The 20,523-nt window shown below is 49.1% G+C and overlaps 2 protein-coding genes across 2 annotated transcripts in view; one reads left to right on the forward strand and one right to left on the reverse strand.

Moving 5' to 3' along the window:
- Window positions 1-4,863, reverse strand: part of DNAAF5 (dynein, axonemal, assembly factor 5) — a 51,388-nt gene extending 46,525 nt beyond the window's left edge. The window contains exons 1-2 of the mRNA XM_012639083.1: window positions 4,275-4,863; window positions 2,020-2,204 (exon numbers count right to left, since the gene is read on the reverse strand). Coding sequence (XP_012494537.1) covers window positions 2,020-2,204; window positions 4,275-4,863 — 774 coding nt within the window. The remainder of the gene's footprint in view (window positions 1-2,019; window positions 2,205-4,274) is intronic.
- PRKAR1B (protein kinase, cAMP-dependent, regulatory, type I, beta) overlaps window positions 4,281-20,523 on the forward strand; it is a 143,607-nt gene continuing 127,364 nt past the window's right edge. The window contains exons 1-2 of the mRNA XM_012639082.1: window positions 4,281-4,380; window positions 8,081-8,083. The gene's annotated coding sequence lies outside the window, so the exon portion shown is untranslated. The remainder of the gene's footprint in view (window positions 4,381-8,080; window positions 8,084-20,523) is intronic.

Consider the following 20,523-nt stretch of genomic DNA (forward strand, 5'->3'; position numbering starts at 1 on the left):
TGATAGCTAGCTGTCGATACAGTTATGGTATTTACAGGTAGCTGTGGATACAGTCCTAGCATGCACACACAGCTGTGGATACAGGGTTACACTGTTTATATGGATAGCTAGCTGTCGATACAGTTACGGCATTTACAAGTAGCTACTGACACACAGAGCTCTCCAGACAGAGTCATTACACTTTTTAAAGAATAAGGCTTGGCCTGTGACACAAAGAAACCACTTTCCTTGTCAGCCATGACCTACCTCAGGTTACAGAAGGCCAGAAAGTGCCCTGGCCATTGCTGCACTGTCGCTTCTCGCTGGGGTCTGTCCCTGCCTGCCCTTCCTGGAGCTGTTCTCTGCAGCCCAGCCTTGAGCTAGCGGTGGAAGCCTTGCCACACTGCTAGGCAGTGTGAGTGCTGGTCAGTACCCACTGCCTCCTCCCTAGGCAGAGCCCCTGCTTCAGGGTCCCCTCCGTGCTGCCCTGTGGGGACTCTGCCTCGGCTCCAGGGGAAGCCCGCTGGCACACACAGTCAAACTCCGCTTCAGCTGGCTCCATGAGGCTCCTGGCAGAGGACCCCTGTCTCTGGGCAGCCCGTTGCTCCTGGAGGGCAGGCCCGGGAACAAAGCACAGCAGCAGAGGCAGAGCAGATGTCCCCAGCAGGTGCCATGCCATACCTGGAGCCGGCTCCCGTGCGGGTAACAAGTCGGGCTACTGTGCTGGCCCCAAAAGCCCTGAGTGATACCTTCAACCTGCCACCTTCACACGATTTCCCCACAGGAAATCCACCTCCAGCCCCAGCCCTGAGGTCAAGGCAAGTCAATCGCTTCCTCCAGTTCCTCAGCATGGAGTGGAGAGGAAACTGTTCTTATCGTGGCCCAAGCTTTCTTCCTTCTAATGTTCCTGTGTAATTGGGAAAATCACTCATCACTAGGGAAATGCAAACCAAACCCACACTGAGACACCACCTCACACCTGCGAGGACGGCTGTAACAACAAAAGAAAGTGACAGGCACTGGCAGGGCGTGGAGACTCAGACCCCAGTCAGTTGCTGGTGGGAAGTAAAACGGTGGCTGCCGTGGAAAACACATGGTGGCTCCTCAAAAAGCTGAACGTGGAGTTACCACATGACCCAGCAATTCCACTCCCAGGCATACACCTGAAGAAGTGAAAGCAGGAACTCAAACAGAGACTTGGACACACCTGTTCACAGCAGCAGTGTTCACAGTAGCCAAAAGGTGGAAACGACCCAGTGTCCGCCTACAGGTGACTGGATAAACACCGGTATCCATGTAAAAGGGAATCCTATTCAGCCACAAAAATGAACAAAGTCTGCCATCTGCTACCAGGTAGACGAACACTGGACACATTGCGCAAAGTGAAAGAAGCCAGATACAAAAGATCACACACTGTACGATTACACTTAAGTGAAATACCATCCTTACTGACCTGGGGGCAACCGCTTCCCTATGGTCATAGCTCATGAAGTTTCAGCACCACATGGGACTTCAGCTCTAAGACACACCCTCCAAGCCGGATTCTGCCAGCAGCAAAGCCAGTGTTCTGACATCCGTCTGTCAGACTCCAGCCCGTCTGTCCCTCTGCGGGCTCCAAAGCCCAGCAACATGAAGTGTCTGTGCCCAGCCCCACTGTCCCCTCCCACACCAGGTCCAGCAACCACTGCCTTTTCAGCAAACTCGCCTTGACTGATGGCCATGTCAAAGATACTTCTGCAAACTGGTAAGTACACATGGTTTAGATTTTTTTTTTTCCTTCTAAGATACCATAATTACAGAAATAAGTCTTTCCTGCATTCCTTGGAATTGAGAATAACAAACGTTTTAAACAACTCGGTTCTCTCATAGCTTTTCAAAGATGTGAAACAGGAACATCTTGTGACTGAGAATGAGGAAAGGACATTTGGTGCATGTAACATCTTGAAAAAAGAAAAAGCAAGTGCATTAGTTAAAAATAGTAGGTCGGCATGCTTCTGGTGGAGACAGGAACAGACTGTCTAGCAGTGAAAGGCTCGTTACCTGTGGGACGTCGTCAAAGAGCCGCTGAGCAAAGTGCGAGAGCACGTCGTCCACAGACTTCCCGTTGCCAAACTGGATCACGGTGCCTGTGGCCTCGATGGCAGCCACCCGGACCTTCCAGTGCTGGTGGGAGATGGTCTGCATGAGAGGGCCGATCAGAGACTCTGACTGCATGTGGAAGTGGTCTGTGGGACAGGGAAGCCACCGATCACCAGTGTTTCTCCCACCTGTCTCACCCCAGGCCCAGCTCTGTGTACTACCAGGACTGGCCACCAGCATCTGTGACCTTCTCGCTCCCTTCCTCTCCCACCCAAGGCCCTTGCCGAGGAACAGCACACGATCCAGGCTGCCAAGCAAAGCTTCGAGTCACCTGACACAGGGAAAGGTTCAGGGATGGCACCTCTATGCCTCAAAGGCTTGGGGAGACAGATCAAAGGGAAAAGGCTGGGGGCTTGACCCCACTGCAGCTGAGGACGGGAGCTGTAGGAGGAGAGCCTAGGTCTGCTGACAGCTACAATGGGGACCTGAAAGGGACAGTGGCCAGAGGAAAGAAGATGAGCCCAGGACGCTGAGCATGTGCTCACTCCCAGATGCACCCAAAGCCAGACACCAGAACTCCTTCCAGAAATCAGACCAGCACCACTCTAAGCAATGTCACTCTACCTCCTATTTGTACAGTCCTCACAGGAAATCAGAACCAGAGGGGTCTCTCTGAGAGCCAGGATGACCATCTTGTTTTGGAGTTCTGGCCTCAGTGCTACACTATTTGGGACCCATCTATGAAATGGCCATTTCAATGATGCTTTGGTGAGTTCTTTAATCTCTCAAGTCCTCAGATACAGGCAGCTACTACCCAGTGTGACAGGGGCCAGAGGAGGTCTCCCATCCAGGAAAGAGGAGGGGTGGGGGGACGGTGTTGGGGATGGGGAGATGCTTCAAGCTAAAGAAACAGTCTTCCACTCCACAAGGCATCAGTGAACACCCACCACATGGCTCGGGCACATTCAGGCGCAGTCCTGCCCGTACAGAATGTACAGTCCAGCAGACAGGGAACATGGAAGGCTGGGAGCAACCCCCCCACACCAAAAAATGAGAAGCAGCCCAAGGGGGCAGGGAAAGAGACGGATGAGGGTGATGAGAAATGCATTAAACGTGTGGAGTTCCTAATGGCCATCTCCAGCCCAAGCCTTTCCCCTCAAACTCCACTAGAGTTCTAGACTATCTGAAATCCAAAATTAACGTAACCAAAACGGAAAAACTTTGATCTTATCCTAAGTGGGGTTCTTCCTTTGTCAGTCCACACCAGATCTCCTTCCTCACTCCTCACCCAATTCAACGAGAGGTTGTGTCAGTCCTACCTTCAAAATGTCCCTAACCTGTTCATTTTTCTCTGCCTCTATCAGCAGGCTTCCCCACCGAAGTCCAAGCCATCACTCAAAATATGGATTAATAACAGCCCCAATGACTCCCTCATTCCCTCTCTTGTCACCTCTCCAAGCTATTCTCCACACAGCACCAGTGATCTTTTAAAACCCCAGACCTGAGTTCTGTCTTCTCAACACATTTCCCCATTTCCTGCTAAATCCAAACCTTACCATGGTGGCACTGCCCACCGCGCGCCCCTGATGCCTCTCCCTCCCTCCCTTCCTGCTCCTCTGATCTGACCAGCTTATTTCTCAAGGCCGGCTCCCTCCCCTCCCGTCTAGGGATTTTCAGCTGTTCCCTCCTCCCTGAAGCCTTCCTGCCACCACTAAGTAGGCGCCTCTTATCGTTCCTCATCCCAGCCTGAGAGCAGAGAGAGGGAACCCGGGAAAGACCTGCATAAGTGGCTACTTAGGAAAAAGAAATGTCCTAGTCAGATGAGAGCGGTTAAAATGATGGCAATAGATTAAAGTGCAGGGAGAAGCGGCCTCCCTTGCTAAAGGACAGCAGTCGAGGACAGATGAGGAAAAAGAGGCCTACTCGAGTACAGAAACGGGGATAAAAAGCACTGAACTGACTGGAGCGGAGTTTCTCAAAGAGTGCTGTGTCGCAGCAACACCCGGATGAAAATCACCCCAGCGAGTGGCAGCTACCAGTGCACATCCCACCCCAACCAGTTCAAAAGAAGTTCCTGCGGTGTTTCCAGGAATCTGGACACCGGCAACGGTGGGGGTCGGAGAGAGGAGCACCAGCTTGTGCGTCTGGGCAAGGGAGATTGGGGGCGCGGGGGCAGGTAAGCGCAGGTAGGGAAGCTAGGGACGCGGGGCGCTCACCCGGCGTGGCGCGCGCCAGGGCGGCGGCGCACTGGCAGCTCTCACGGCGCACGGCGGCGAAGGGGTCGAGCAGCGTGCAGCGCAGCACGCGCACCGCCTCGTCCAGGTGGGGCGCGAGCGCCGAGCCGCCCAAGCCCACGGCCAGGCCGAGCAGCTGCACAAGCGCCAGGCGCAGCTCCTCACAGGCCTCTGGCGGCGGCCGGTGCGCAGGCTCAGGGCTGGCCAGGCGCGCGGCGAGCGCGGGCAGCAGGCGCGGCAGGGCGTCGCGGGGCCGCGCGGCGCGCCGCAAGCCCAGGCCCAGCAGGTGTGCGGCCAGTGCGCGGCAGCCCTCGGCCGGGTCGGCCAGGCAGCGCAGCAGGCGCGGCAACAGCAGGCGCGCCCAAGGGCCCTGGAAGGCGGCGGGGTCAGCGGCGGGCTCCGCTTCCTCCAGCGCGCGCCGCAGGGCCTCCAGCGCACGCCGCCGGCCCGGCTTGCTGTCGGCCTCCAGCCCCGGCAGCAGGCGGCTCAGGGCGCGGCTCAGCTCCACCGCCTCGGCCGACTCGGCCGCCTCGGCCGGGCCCGCGGCCTCCGCCAGCGCCGGCGCCGCCATCTTCCGCGTCTCCCGTCACCACGGGGAACCGGTGCTTTCGCGACGGCGCGGCGCGGCTTACGGCTGGACTTCCGGCGCGCCGCGCGGCTGCCGGAGGCGGGGCGGGGACTTCCGCTCTCAGGGTTCGTGGAAGGGTACCGGCTTCCTGCGGAGTGTCCAGAGTGGCCGGGTGGCCAGGGCAGGAGGTACTCTTCTCTGTGCCACTCGGCCGCTCCAGGACGAAGGGTCTGCTCCGCGGCTCAGATCCCGCTCGTGGCCGGGAGAAGTCGAGCGGGCTGGACGCCAGGCAGGACCCCGGGCCCACCACCAGCCGGGCTGCCCGAGGCCTCTCCGCCAGGGTCAGTTCCCTTAGTGAGTTTTCAAAAAGCAAAACGCCCCTGATTTTAAGGACTGAACTTTATTTTGAATTTGACACTTCTTTTTTGTTGTTGACGTTTGTTTTGCAAAACGGTGGTGTTAACCGGCGAGCATGTGTTTTTCAAATGTGGTATGGTAGCATTGTGTAACCTAATTCACTGTTTCCTCCTACAGGCGTTCGTTTGACCGGACATTGTCTGCGGCCCTTGCGCTCACAGATCCTGTGGCCTTGCAGGAGGGGATAAGCCCTTAATGGAAAAATCACATTAATAAATGTTTAGCCACAGTGATGGTAAGAGTGAATGTCAGAGGAGATTGATGTAGACTTGTAAAGCTTCCAGGAGCAAGTGACAGCAGAAGTGAAATATGCAGAATAAGTAGTAGTTAACCAGGTGAAATGGGGAGGGGTGGAGACAGTTGCAAGGGAGGAAACAGCGTAGGCAAAGGCCCTGTGGTGAGAGTTGTTATAGGCTCCTATGTCGATGTCCTAATCCCAGTACTTGGAATGTGACTTTATTAGGAGACAGTGTCTTTGCAGACGTAACCAAGTTAAGATGAGGACATTAAGGTGGGTGCTAACATAATATGACTGCTGTTCTCATAAAAAGGAGGAATTTTGGAAACACATGTGCACAGGGAAAATGCGACGTGAACATGACACGGCTGTCTACAAGCCAAGGACAGAAGCCTCAGGAGGAGCCAGCCCTGCCCACACCCCATCTTGGACTTTCAGCCTCCAGAACTGTGAGAAGTAAATGTCTGTTGTTCAGGCCACCCATTCTGTGTTTGTTACAGCAGCCCTAGGAAAGGAACACAGGACACTGCTCCAGAAAATAAAAGCTTCTTGTGGGGGAGCAGGCGGGGAGTGGTGAGATAGGTGGGGCCAGACCACAGGACTTTGGACTTAAAATAATGGGGGCCTCAGGTTTTAAGGTGGGCACATTGGCAAGATCAGGTGTTCACTTTTCACAGACTCCTTTGGCCACCATTGAGGGATGAGTTGGGAGAGAGCCCCTTGGATGACTATGGCGGTGGTCCAGATGAGAGATGGTGAATGCTTAGGATCGTGGGAATTCACTTTCCCCTGCTCCTCGTGTTGAGGTACAAGTAAATACTCTGCACGTAATTCAACAGACAACAAGGAAAGGATCCTGAGAGTTGGAAGTGAGAAGACAGACTGGCTGGGGACCTCAGGCCTGGAGGAACAGCAGTGCACTGGGTTCTCTGGGCTTTCTTTTTCTCTCTTACATACTCCTGGATTAGGCAACAGAGAGGCCTGCAACCCAGAGCAACCAACAGGCGTAGACGAATTTTCAGGGAAAGCCTCCTCTCTCTGGCTAGAGGACTGGGAATGGGGATGCCCCTCAGAAGTACAGTGGGGAACTCCCACCTCCCCTCCACTGTCTGCCCCGGGACAGCTTCAGAACCCCCACAGGCCCACCCAACCCTTACTGCATGACTGGGGTGCCAGTGGGCAGTCCACACTGCACAGGCAGTGCCAGTGGAGCCTGAAATCTTCTGACCTTTCTCCTGGTGGCACAAGGAGGCTCAGGAGGAGCATTTTCCCCGCTCCCACCACAGCAGAAGGTGGCCCAGCAACACCAGGTGGCGCAGTGAGGTGCCTTCCAACCCTGCAGGCAGCACCAGCAGGGACTGAGCAGCAGCTCTAGCCATGCCAATAAAGCAGAACTGGAGGGCAGCTCGAGGGCTCTGAAGACGAAACAGTCATTGGAACCACAGGCCGCAAAGGTGGGCACAAACTACGCTAAACCTGAGCAGGGTGGCTGCCTGCTAAAACAGAAGATTTAAATAGAACCAGTAGTCTCCACAGGTAATAACCCAGATGTCCAGGATACATGTGAAAATCATTTGTCATACCAAGAACGAGTAAAACTACAATTTGAGCGTGAAAGGACAGTTAACTGACATGTGTGCCAGGGTGGACCAGATGTTGGAATCATCTGTCAAGGGTAGTAAAGCAGTCATAAAAGTGCTTCAAAAAGTAATTACAATTTTTTGAAACAAATGAAAAAATAGAAAACATCAGCAAAGAAATAAAAGTTATGAAAAGAACAAAGTGGAAATTATAGAACTGAGAAATACAGTAACAAAAATAATAGCATGTCCTTTGGGGGGTCACAGTGTTGAACAGAGATGGCAGAATCATCCTGGAGCTGAAGAGAGTGCAATAGAATTTACTCCACCTGGCCACAGCTGGAAAACAGACCCAGGGAATGGGCAGAGTCTCAGAGACCTGTGAGACAGTTATTTGTATTACCAACTTCCCAGAACAAGAAGAGAAAGTGTGTGGGACTAAAATTTCTGAAGAAATAATGGCTGAAAATGTCCCAAATTCAGTGAAAGACATAAACCCACAGAATCAAGAAGCTGAGGCCAAACATGGTGGCTCACACTTGTAATCCCAGCACTTTGAGAGGCCAAGATGAGAGGATCACTTGAGACCAGCCTGTGCAACATAGTGAGACCCTGTCTCTACAAAAAAGTAAGTTAGCTGGGCCCTGTGGCTCATGCTTGTACACCTAGCAACTCAAGAGGGGGAGGCAAGAGGATCATTCAAGCCCAGGAGTTCAAGGCTGCAGTGAGCTGTGATGACGCTGCTGCACTCCTGCCTGGATGACAGAGTGAGACCCTATCTCTTAAAAATAAAGTAAAAAGCACTGAGCAAGCCCTGGTATGGTAAGTCCCCCAAAAGTCCACACCAAGACACATCATCATTAAACTTCTGAATTCTAAAGACGGAGGAATAACTATTACAGCCAGACGAACCAACATATTACTACAGAGGAATACCAATTTGAATGACAGCAGATTTCTTATCCAAAACCACAGAAGCCAGAAGGAAGTGAAAGCCATTTTTCAAGTGTGGAAAGAAAGGAGCTGTCAGCTGTGAACCCTCTATCCAGCAAAGCTGCCCTTCAGGAATGAAAGAGTAAAGATGTTCTCAAACAGAAGCAGACCGATAGAATTTGTTGCTACCAGACCTCCCTTCAGGAATGCCTGAAGAAAGCTCTCTAAAAACAGAAAGAAATTCTAACAGGCAGACTGACACCCTCAGGAACTACAGAAGAAAAATGCAATGTGAGAAATAGACCATCTCTCACCTCACAAGTTTCGTCAATCATATCTGATGGTTGAAGCCAAAATTACAACAGTGATATGGGGCTTGGTGTATGCGGAGGAGGAAATATTTACAACAAATATATTTAAAACACGAGAAGGGTAAGGGGCTTAAGTTGAAATAAGGTTTCCACACTGCACTTGGAGTGGTGAAGCGTTGACACCGACAGACTGATAAGGTCCATGCTTATATGATGGTATCTTGAGCAGCTGCTAAGGAGACTACATGTAATGAAGTACTCAAAACCATTGTGAAGTGGAATTCTAAAAAACGTCCAAATATGCCACATAAAGCATGGGGGAGGGAACAAACAAAAAGCAAATAATAAAGTGGCAGATGTACCCCTAAATGGCCTAAACACGCTAACTAGAAGACAGAGATTGGTAGAGTAGATAAAGCTTGACCCAACTGTATGTCTACTGTATGCTGAAGCTCATTTCAAACACAAGGACATGGGCAGATCAGAAATAAAAGGATGGAAAAGTATATCATGTAAACATTAATTTCTTAAAGGCAGGAGTGGCCATACTAATATCAGCCAAAGTGGACTTCAGAACAGGGGAAAGAGAGGGACATTACATAGTGACAAAAGAACCAACCCAGGAAGGTACAGCAATCCCAAATATGTACACACCAAACAACAGAGCTTCGAAATACATAAGGCAAAAACTGACAGAGCTGAGAGGAGAAAGAGACAAGTCTGCCAGTGTGGCTGAGGACTTGGGCTCCCACTCTCAGCATTTGCTAGATCTCCTGGACATGGTCAGCAGGATATAGCAGGATGCCAGCCTCAGCCAGCAGCGTCTAATGGACATTTACAGAACTGCACCGACAAGCAGCAGAATTCACACCAAGTGCCCACAGAACAGGCACCAAGACAGATCATGCCCTGAGCCATAGAACCTTGGCAAATGTAGAAGAGTTAAATCCTACAGAGCATGTTCTCTGACAAGAGTGGCATCAAACTAAAAATGAGCAACAGAAACAACAGGACTATCTCCACACCTGGAGATTAGACAACACAATTCCGACATAAAAAGGAGACTACTGATCCTTGCAACAACTTGATTGCATCTCTAAAAGACTATGAATGTAAAACCAACTCCAAAAAGGATAATTTGTGGTTTCATTTACATAACATCAATGGAATAACATAATTAGAGAGATGGAGAACCGATCTCTGATCTCTGTGGGGCTTGGGGGGGCGGGTGGGTGTGATTGTAAAGGGGCAGGAGGAGGGGCCATGTACTGACCTGGGTCACGGGGCAGCTGCGTGAGTATTCAGAGCCAGTAGGGCCACCTGTCCCTTTCCCAGGACACGATGCCAGGCTGCATGGAAGTAAACAAACTGGATTACAGAAGCAGGAGCAATAGAACAGAAGAGCTGATACTGTAAAACAAATAAGACTTGCCTATAAAAGAGAGAAAATTCTTTATCTTATTGATGTGAAACAGGAGCAAGAGTGTATAAAAGAAAGGGTGAGGGATACAGACAGAAGCAGAAATGCTAATACCTGCTTAATAGATGTTCCAGAAAATAAAAATGGGGAGTAGGAAATATTTGAGGAGGTAACGAGGACAAATCTTCCAGAGTTAAAAATGAAAGATCTTCAGATGGAAGGACACAGAGTGCCAAAGAGGAGAGAGAAGGAGAAACCCACACATCGAGCTGTTGTGAGATGTAAGGCTATCAAAGATAGATTCACAAACTGACAAAGAAAAAGAACAGATTGCCTTCAAAGGAACAAGAATCAAATTGACATCAGGTGTTTTTCAGTAATTCCACAAATGCCATTATGATTGATTCTAGTTGCCTATCAAGAGTCAAAAATGTTGATTTTTTCCAAAAGCAAAATATTCAGATACTTAAATCAAAATACATCAAAAGAAAGGGAATAATACAGGTAAGTATAGAAATAAATGAATAGAAAAACAAATATACCATAGAGAGTATCAACAAAGCCAAGCGTTTGTTCAAAAGAATAAAATTGATAAACCCGTCAAGACCAAAAAAAAAAAAAAAAAAAGCACAAAAATACCAATATGAGGAGTGTAAAAGAGGTTATCACTACAGGTTCTAAACAAATGAAAAAGATAATGAAATAATATAAACCAATTTATATCAAAAAAGTATATGAAATAGAGAAATCCTAGGAAAACTCGACTTCCTAAAACTTACACAAGAAGAAATAGAAAACCTCAGGCACCTAATGCCCATTAAAGAAATTGAATTTGTAATTTGAAAGCTTCCCACAATGAAGGCCAGCGGTCCAGATAGCTTTACTGGCAAATATTAATTTTCATATTAAATATGAAGTGTTCTATTTCAAATCAAAAGTTTATTACATCTCAAACAAGAAGCAGTACAATTAAAGTATGTGCCTAAACTACTGACACAGTGTTGCCGTTTTAATGGTAGCTCGTTTATGCCAGCAGTGAAGCAGCCTGGAGAGTGAGTGGTGATGAAATCACCAAATGCGTTTTCCACAGCTTGTTGAAAATTGAATATTTTTCATTTCAAGAAGTGGTCCAAAGCTGGGAAGAAGTGGTAGTCAGTTGGTGCAAGGTCTGGTGAATACAGTGGATGACAAAGAGTTTCAAGTCCAGCCTCTGTAGTTTCAACAGCGTTGTTTGTGTGACATGTAGTCGAGCATTATCTTGCAGGAGGATTGACCTGTGTCTATTGGCCAGTCTCGGCTGCTTAATCGCAAGCATCCTCATCACTTCCTCCAACTGGTTGCAGTAGACATCCACTGTAATCGATTGACCAGGATTCATGAAGCTGTAGTGGATAATACCAGCCCTGGACCACCAAACAGACCCCATTAGCTTTTGTTGATGAATATTCAGTTTTGGACTGTGTTTCGGCACTTCATCTTTATCCAACCATTGTGCCAAATGCTTGTAATTGTCAAAAAGAATCCATTTTTCATCACACGTTAACAATATGGTGTAGAAATGGTTTGCCTTTATGTCATGATAGCAGAGAAAGGCAAGCTTCGAGACAATTTCTCTTCTGACGCTTGTTTAATTCACACAGAGCCCATCTATCCGGCTTCTTTACCTTGCCCATTTGTTTCAAATGGTCCAATATTGTTGGAGTAGTAGTGTCAAACCTTGCTGCTGATTCACACATAGATTGAGATGGATTCGCTTCCACTACAGCTTTCAGTTCATCATTATCCACCTTGGTCTCAGGTTGCCTATGTGGCTCATTTTCAAGATTAAAATCACCAGAATGGAATTTCTCAAACCACCCATGTACTATGCATTCACTAGCCACACCCTTCCCAAACACTTCATTGATATTTTGTGCTGTCTATGCTGCATTGGTTCCACGACAGAACACATATTCAAAAACAACACAAAATTTTGACTTATCCATGGTTTCACAAAAATTGCTCTAAAAAAAATTGGACACATAATCACAAGACAAACCATGTGTTTGAAAGACTAAGGATGTACCTTCACAATAAAAATAAAGCAAGAGGAGTCAAAGTGAAATGTCAAAGATATCGACTGTCAAACTTAGTACTTAAGGAAATTGGACATTTCATACTTACTAACCTAATACTTAAAACCTTTAATAAATAACTCCAATCTTAAATAACCTCTTGCCAAGAATAGAAAGAGGGGAACATTTCCCAATTCATTTAATGAAACTAGCTTCATGACAAGGACATTTCATGAAAGGAATATTGTAGATCAACTTATTTTATTGAATGTAGATACAAAAATCTTAAACAAAATATTAACAAATCTAGAGATATAAAAAGGATAAATCATGATCAAATTGAGTTTATTCCAGGAATGCAAGTTGACTTAATCAGTGTAATTTACCACATTAAAAAATGGAGAAAAACCATGGGATTGTCTCAGAAGATGCAGAAAAAGCATTTCCTGTTTATGATAAAATTTTTAGCAAATCAGGAATAGAAGGAAACCTCTCTAAGTCAAACCTATAAAGATCCCACAGCAAATATATAAAATTCTGGTAGGTAGTTCCAAAGACAGCCACTGACAATTCTTTCCACTCCTGCATGTCTCTCCAGTGCGTTTCCACCAATGTTGAATCCCAGCTGGCCTTGGAACTTGCCCTGGCCACTAGAATGTGGTGGAAATGGTGCTGAGATGCTCCCAAGCTGGTGTACAGGAGATCTAGCAACCACTTCACACCTGTTAGATTGGCTGTTATCCAAAAACAAGAAAATAACAACTGTTGGCTGGGATGTGGAGATGTCGCCAGCACTGCTGGTGGGAATGTAAGATGCTGCAGCCACTGTGGAAGACAGGATGGAGGTTTCTCAAATAATTAAAGACAAGACTGACCACCACAGGATCTAGCAATCCCACTTGTGGGTACACACCCAAAAACATTGAAAGCAGGGACTTAAAAGAGGTATTTGTACAACCCTGTTCTCAGTAGTGTTATTTACAATAGTCAAAAGTCACAAACAGCCCAAGTATCTGACAACCCGATATCAGTGGTCGAGGCAAAGATCTCCATCAATGGAGGTTTATTAAGCCAACGTTGAGGGAGCACCTGGGAAAAACACAAACCAGACAAATCTGTGGCTGTTTTTCCTAAGGGGAGTTCAGAGGTTTCAGTATTTAAGGGCAGTAGGACACAGGGACAGAAAAAAAATCAGAGGGGATGGTGGGGAGACAAAGTGGTTACATTCTTGTGAGACCCAGGGAAATCTACGTTTCACGTAGGATAAGGCAAATGTTAACAGAGAAAAAGGGAGTGAAGGAAGCATCAATTATGCAGGTGCCCCTGGGTGGGTGGGAGAATGATCCTGTCTTGCTTCTGTCCCACACCTGCAGAGATAAACTTGTAGTGCGTTATTAGTATGCAATCAAACAAACTTTAGTTTTAGGAGCTAGATGTAGCCTGGAGACCTAAAGTTACACCTTGCATATCCTTGCTCATGGGAGGCCAGCAAGGAATTTCCTTAATGAATGATATGTGGGGCCAGCTCTGCACAGGTGCCTTCCCTTTTGTATGAGGGGGGTCCTGAGATTTTCATTTTCTTTCACACGTTCATTGACAGATGAATGGAAAAGCAAGTGTGGTCTGTCCACACGATGGAATACTACTCAGCTTGGAAAGGAGGGAGGTTCTGACACATGCTATGTCACGGATGAACCTCGAGGACATCATGCTACGGGAAACAAGCCAGTCCCCAAAGGACACATCCTGTGTGACGCCACTTACCCAAGGCAGCAGGCGTAGTTGACACAGTGGCTCGGGGTTCGACTTTGTTCTGGGGAGTCTGTTACCATGTGGGAGAGACCAGGCCCCAGTCAGCACCTCCGAGAGTGCAGGGAGGAGAACGCCAGAGAAGACTTGGCCACGCTCTCTCCTTCCCCAGGCGCTCCCACTGGGAGAGGGGAAATGTTTTGACTCTAAATCAAGTTTGGAGTTTTAATTACTTCACAGTCTGGACACTTATAGTGGCTGATTGATGCTGGGTGTATATCTTAGCGTAACTATTGAACTTTTAAATTTTCTGTGTTTGAGCCGGAGTGTCACAGAGCTGTCCAAATTTATACCTAGGGGCAGAAGTAGAACATCCTCCACTGAATATATCTCAGGGAGCCACAGAGGTAAGGAAAAGGCGATTTCCAAGTCTGTTCGAGGAGTCCTGCTTGTCCAACGTCTCTGTTACACATGTTTGAAAGTGCATGATTTAGTCCAGTATAATAAACTAATTTTAGCAAATAACTCTGAGTTCTTTCATTCATTATTCCCTTTGACAAATATTTATCTGGCATGTGACATTTCTGGGCATTGTGCTAGGCACCTGAATACAAGGATGAGTGAAAGCAGATACGGTTCCATATCACGAAGTTCAACGTGCGGCAGGGAGATGGAGGGTCCGGTGATAGCACGCACCGACATGGCTGTGACGCAGGTGGCAGAGCCAACACTGGCGTGGGGACTGAGGAGTGAGGAGCCCTAACCAGGCACAGAGGGAAAGGGCGCTGGGGCGTGGCCCCATGGAGGGAAAGGGAGGCGAGTGGAACGTGGGCACGTCCTTTTCAAAAGGGTGTGCAGAAAAGGCTTCAGTGAGGAACAAAGAAGACAGATCAGGACAAGAGATGATGCTGGTTTGGAGTAAAGTGCTCATGGGGGAATGTGGGCAGACTCGAGAGTTGTTTTGCAGATAACGTTGACAGGACTTGGCCACAGACGAGGAGCTAGAGGGAGGCAGATGTCAGGAGGACCTGCAGGGCTCTGGCTCGGGCCACTGGACAGATGGAGGCATCTCTCACAGAGATGGAAAACACTGGATGGGGACCAGGCTGTGGGGGAGAGCGTGCGTCTGGCTTGGGGCACAGTGATCTGGACGTGGTTCATGTTATATGACACTGCCTAACGAATCCCCAAAACACGGTGGCAGCAAACAAAGGCATTTATTAAGTCCACAGATTCCACGGGTCAGGGGGCTCATCTTGATCCATGGTGGACAGGCCTGGATTGAAGTGGGGGCTGGAGGTGCCTGGATGCTGGCCATGCACGTGTTCAGCTGTCAACATTGATGGTGGCTGGGAGCCTGGCTTCTCTCCATGTGGACCAAGCTGGGCTTCCTCTCCTCAAGAGCAGGAAGGAGCCAGGGCAGAAGCTGTGCTGAGTTTTATCTCAGCCACATCCTGGCAGTCCGGTGGCAGGGAGCTCAGCTGGCCTCAGAGCTGGTGGAGAGGCTGTCCCACTTCACTGTAGCTGTGGGGTGACCTGGCCGGGCTGTGCAGACCCCAGCATCCCTCTGCCAGAGTCTTTAGGTGAGGCTCTCCAGAGAAGGGTCTGCGTGGCCTGGGCATCCTGGGAACCAAGTGGGGCACAAGACTGGGTCTCCATCCAGTGTGCTGCCATCACTACACACCTGCTGCTGGTGTGGTTCTCCCTCCCTCCCGGGACTGTACCCCCGAGTCCAGAGACGACTGTCTCACTCTCCAGAGGATGAATCGCAATGCCATGTTGGAGCAGGAGAGGGATGTTCGCCTGGGGCCTAGAGCCAGCCCTGGCTGCCCCCACCCTTTTGCTCTCATTTCTAGGGCATCTGGTAAAACCAATTCCTGAGACTTTGGAGGCTTCTGGGCTAGAAATCGGGCTCTTCTCGGCTTTCCACACTGCTGGCTTAGAGCTCAGCTTCTCAATTCTGTAGGTCAATGGTTACCCCCATCCACTGTCGGACTTCCAAAATTGTCCTGGGGTTCATGCCTTTTAAAACAAAATGCTTTAATTGTGGTTTTAGTGCACTTTCAAAAGGAAGTGAAAATAATGGGTGTTTTAAATTCCCCATCTTTACCAGGAAGATTTAAACATTTTAATATAAAAAGTTAAATGATTTTTGAACAGGTAATATGTACATACAGCATAAAATTCAAAACATACCCAAGGAAATAGGAAACAGCAAATCCTCTTCTCCCTCTCTCTTCTCAGATGTACAATTCCCCACCCAGAGGCAAGCTCTGTCCTTAGTTCCAAACTATCCTAGAGAGATTCTAAGGTGAAATGAACATACACTAGTGCGTAATTTCGCCTCTTAAATGGTAGCACAGTATAGAAAGTTTCATGCCATATTTTTGTCTCACTTAAGAACATACCTTGGTGATCGTTTAATGTTAGTTCACACAGAGCTGCTTCATCCCTTTTAACAGCTGCATAATATTCCATCATTAGGATGTGCCATGATACTCTTCATCAGACCCTCACCAATGGGCATTTAAATGTTTTTCCCTGAAAGTTCTATTATTTTATGCATTTTTATGTACATGGGAATGCATATGATGCACAGATACATTTTCCTACATGTAGAAAAACACATGAACAAATATAGTCACTGCAGTACTGGTAAATTATTGATAAAATATTGGTAAATCTACCAAAGTGGGATTTCCAGGACAGAGGAGCTGTTCATTTACATTTTCAATTGAATTTTTCCAAACCGGTCTCCATGGACATGGTATCAATTTAGATTCTCATAACATATGAACACCTGTCTCCCATACCCTTAACACAACAATATTATCAGATTTTTGGATTTTTGCCCACCTGATAGGTAAAAATTAGTATCTCTGTGTAGATTTAATTTGCATTGGTCTCATTTTGAATGAAGTTGGGTATCTTCATGCTAAGAAAATTAACCCTTGTGATATGTATTATAATAAATATATTTCTTCTTATGTCTTTTGAATGCATTTTTTTGTGCAGAAAAGTTTAATTTTTATGTTTTCAGGTTTAGCAATATTTACATTTATGCCTCCTGGATTTTGCATTATGTTTAGAAAGTCCTTCTCTACTCCAAGATGATATGTTTTTCCAATTTTTCTTCTATTACTTTTGTATTTTTGATATTTATATTTAAGTCTTTGATTCATCTGAAATTTATCCACATAACAAGTGACAGAGATCCAACTCCATTTTTCTCCAGTTGGCTTTCTAGTTGTCTCCAAGTTATTCATTAAATTGTTCTTTTCCCACACATTGCCAATGTCACCTTTATCACATACAAAATTCCTGTAAATATTTGGGTTTATTTCTGAATTCTTTGTTCTGTTCCCTTAGTATGTTTGTTCATTCATATGTCAGATTCATACTATTTTAATTCTTTTATCCTTACGTTTTCATACATGGTATTGTTCAATATTTTCTGCCTTCTCCTGCAGCTGTTTTCTTTTTGCCTTGCACCAACCCAGACATTAAAACCGGGCTTCTTTTCCTTGATTTCCCCCTTGCATTCATTATCTGTTGCTCCATAACAAATTACCACAGACTTAGTGACTGAGGACAACACACACTTACTACCTGACAGTCTCTGTGGGCTGGGAGTCCAGGCACGGCTCTGCTGGGTCCTCTGAAAGCTAAAATGGATGCCAGGCCTGGGTGTTCACCTGCGGCGTGAGCAGGGAAGGGTCCACTCTCAGGTGCATGTGGTTGTTTGCAGTATTCATTTCCTCGCAGGCCGGACATTGGAGGCTGCTCCCGGCTCACAGCTCACTGGGTCCTACACAGCGGCTCACGGCAGCTTCTTCAAGCCTGGCGGGGGAGACAGGCCCCCAGCAAGGCCCACGCTGCAATTCCCTGCAATGCAGCCATGAAGAGCGTGTGTGGTGGTCACCCACCTTGGCTGTGCTCCGTGGAGAGGAGCAGGTCTCAGGTCCTCCCCACACTGAAGAGGAGGGGACCCCACAGCCGTGAGTGCTGGGACATGGGGAAAGAGGTCGGGAGCCCGCGGTCATCTTAGCGTCTGTCCACCACGCCAGGGAGTCCTGTGTAGAGCAGACTTCCTTGAAATTCCGTGGCAAAATTTTGTGTGAAATTTTGCATCCCAGACCTGCACGGTGAGCAATTTAAACCTTGAATATTAGAGAACACTATTCCTACAAAGTCCTGCTCCCTCCCCCAGGGGCAATTTCTCACTGAGGCGTCTGCAGAAGCTCCAAAAGCCCCGTGCTGGCGCCAGATCGCTCAGGACCATCTCCCTCTCTCTGCCTCCCACCTGTGCTGCGCTTCCATCCTCAGCCCTCTGCCCCCCACCCCTGCCACTGCACCTTCGGCATCCCTGCGGGGCAGGAAGGTGTCCACTCTGGACTCAGGTCACCCCCTGAGGAGGGGACTTGGTTACTGTTCTCAGTTACGGGGCTCTTCCATGTGCCTTGTGCCCATGCTCAGCCTCTTGCCCCCTCAGTTCCTCACATTATCCACTAAGATTTGAGGATTTAATGGCCTCTCCCATTGGCCGTTAGCACGCGTAGCATCTCCTCCATGCTCCGGCTCAGGGAGCTTTCGTACACTGCCCACGTGACCACGGCTGCGCGGGGCAGACTCCGGGTCCGCACCAGGAAGTCCACCTGCAGAGCCCATCTCAAGCCACAATGCTCTGCAGCCTCTCCAGAGGCCAGAGTGGCTCAACCAATATTCCTTTTTTCTCTTTCTGTACCCTAGAAAATATCTGTGTTTGTGTCCTTGCCATGCAGAGTGAATAAAGAATAGGACAAACGTTGTCCACGCATACATGGCGCTCTCAACATAGCAGGGAGACGGAAAGGAAGCCAGGGGCCTTCCACACAGCTACTCACTTGCGCTGTGATGACCCGGCTGTACGGGGTGGGGGGGGCGTGGACCTGGGGCCCTTCAGAGGTGGTGGGGGGTGCGTTAGGGAACTTCCCGCAGAAGTGACATTTCAGCTGAATCTTGGAGGATAAGTAGGAGTTGGCAGAGCAGAGTTTTGGGACAAGGGGTGACTGGGGAGAGAATGTGGCTTTGAGGTTGGATGGTTGCAAGGCTTGGTCACTGTGAACACATCTGTCACTGGATGAGTCCTGCAGTCAGGTCCAGGGTGAAGTGACTCACAGAGCTGGGACATGTAAATACCTCTGCTGGGGAAGGAAGGGCCCAGGCACAAGGGCAGGTCCTCTCCACTCATTCTCAGACCAGCATGATTTACCGGGATTTCGAACAGATAGGCAGCCACCAGCTGCGTGTTCCAGAAGGAAGTAGCTGCTTGGACACCACATAAAAGCCAGAATGTGTCACTGCCTAGCAAGGTGGTGGCCTACTGTTGATGGTCTACACAATTTGATGACCAAGCTCACCACACCCCTCTCTCAGTCTGACCTCGGGCCTTGCTGGAGGTGTCTTGTTGGGGAGGACTGTGTGGATCAGATCAGCGGTGTGTCCCCTTGGATGTTCTCAGTTGCTACCAACAAGAAGCAATAAGCCAGCCCAGCTTGTGGGTCATCATAGTTGGAAAGTCCAGATGCAGGTGAGCTCTAGGTATGGTTTGACCATGGCCCTAGTTCTGTGTCTCTGTAATTCTCTGCCCGCTTCTGTGGGTTGATTTCGCCCTCTGGGACTGAGCAGTGAGCAGGACATTTTGGAAAGTCTACCCTTGGCTCAAGCCAGTTAGGGGGCAGCCAGAGAGTGGCCTGTCCACAGGCTGGGCAATGGGGGCTCTGACTTGTACCGCTATGAGAGCAAGACTGGGAGGGAGCTCTTAGGAGGTGTTGGCTGGTGGCCCCTGGGGGTGGGGGTCACTGAAACAGGGACCTTAGTGGCCTGCAAAGTCTGAAGGTGAGAGGCCAGCAGGAGTTGCGTCATGGTGGTGGGGGGAGGGTCTCAGCAGAAGTTACAGCTGAGTGAGGCCCAGGGGCCAGTTTCTGGAGGGGCTGGGAGTGCCTGCTGACAGCCAGCACCTGGACCTGGGGGCCCCCTGTCTCACAAGGACACAGTCCAAGGAGGCTCTCTGCTGGGGGAGGGAATCCCAGCAGAGCAAGGGCTGTGTGTGGGGGTGCCTCAAGGTTGGAGGGCTGTCCTGCAAGGTCAGCTGGAGAGGGTCCCCCCGTCTCCTCCCAGGGGAAACCCAGGAGGGTCCCATGAGAGAAAAGCCAGCCCTGGAGCATCTGCCCCCAAAGCCAGACCACCACCAGCCAGATCACTGGCCTTTTTCTGTTACCCTTGTCACTAGGCCACCCTGGAGGAGCCAGAGTAACTGGAGGAGGAAGAGGAGGGTCTGCAGTAGTTCCAGGCAGGGCCAAATGAAGAGACCACCAAAGGGTCCATTGGCTGTGGGATGGACATGATGGTTCAGGGGAGGCTGGACTCAAATTCCTGAAAAAGGCCCTCTTCCAATAGGTGTGCCCAGGACAAGCACGAGTCTGCCCGAGGTGTGGGCAGGGCCAGGAGGCATGCTGAGGTGGGGCATGGTAAAGCAGGAGGGCTTCTTGTTTGGCCTGTTCAATTTACCTTCAGCCCGGCAGGAAGGACCTGGGCAATATCAGCCCTGTCGGGGAGCATGCTGGGTAGGGCTGGTGGCCTGTGGAGCACCTGCAGGGACAGGCGAGTGTGGATAGGTGAATGGGGGACAAGTAGTTGAGTGTGGACAGGTGAGCACAGGACAGAGAAGCTGGACAGGGGAGACAGGGGAATGTGGATGGGTATGTGTGGATGTGTGAGTGGGTGAACAGCTTAGCATGAGACAGGTGAGTGGGGGAACAGGTTGGGGGAGACAGGGGAGTATGAATAGGTGAGTGGGAGACAGGCGAGCCTGGAACAGGGAAGCTGACAGGAGAGTGTGGACAGGTGATTAGGACAGAGAAGTGTGGACAGGTGACTGGAGACAGGGCAGGAGACATTCTCTCCTTCGAGGCATGAGCCC

This window comes from Propithecus coquereli, unplaced genomic scaffold, assembly GCF_000956105.1.
Source record: "Propithecus coquereli isolate 6110/MARCELLA unplaced genomic scaffold, Pcoq_1.0 Scaffold137, whole genome shotgun sequence".
NCBI lineage: Eukaryota > Metazoa > Chordata > Mammalia > Primates > Indriidae > Propithecus > Propithecus coquereli.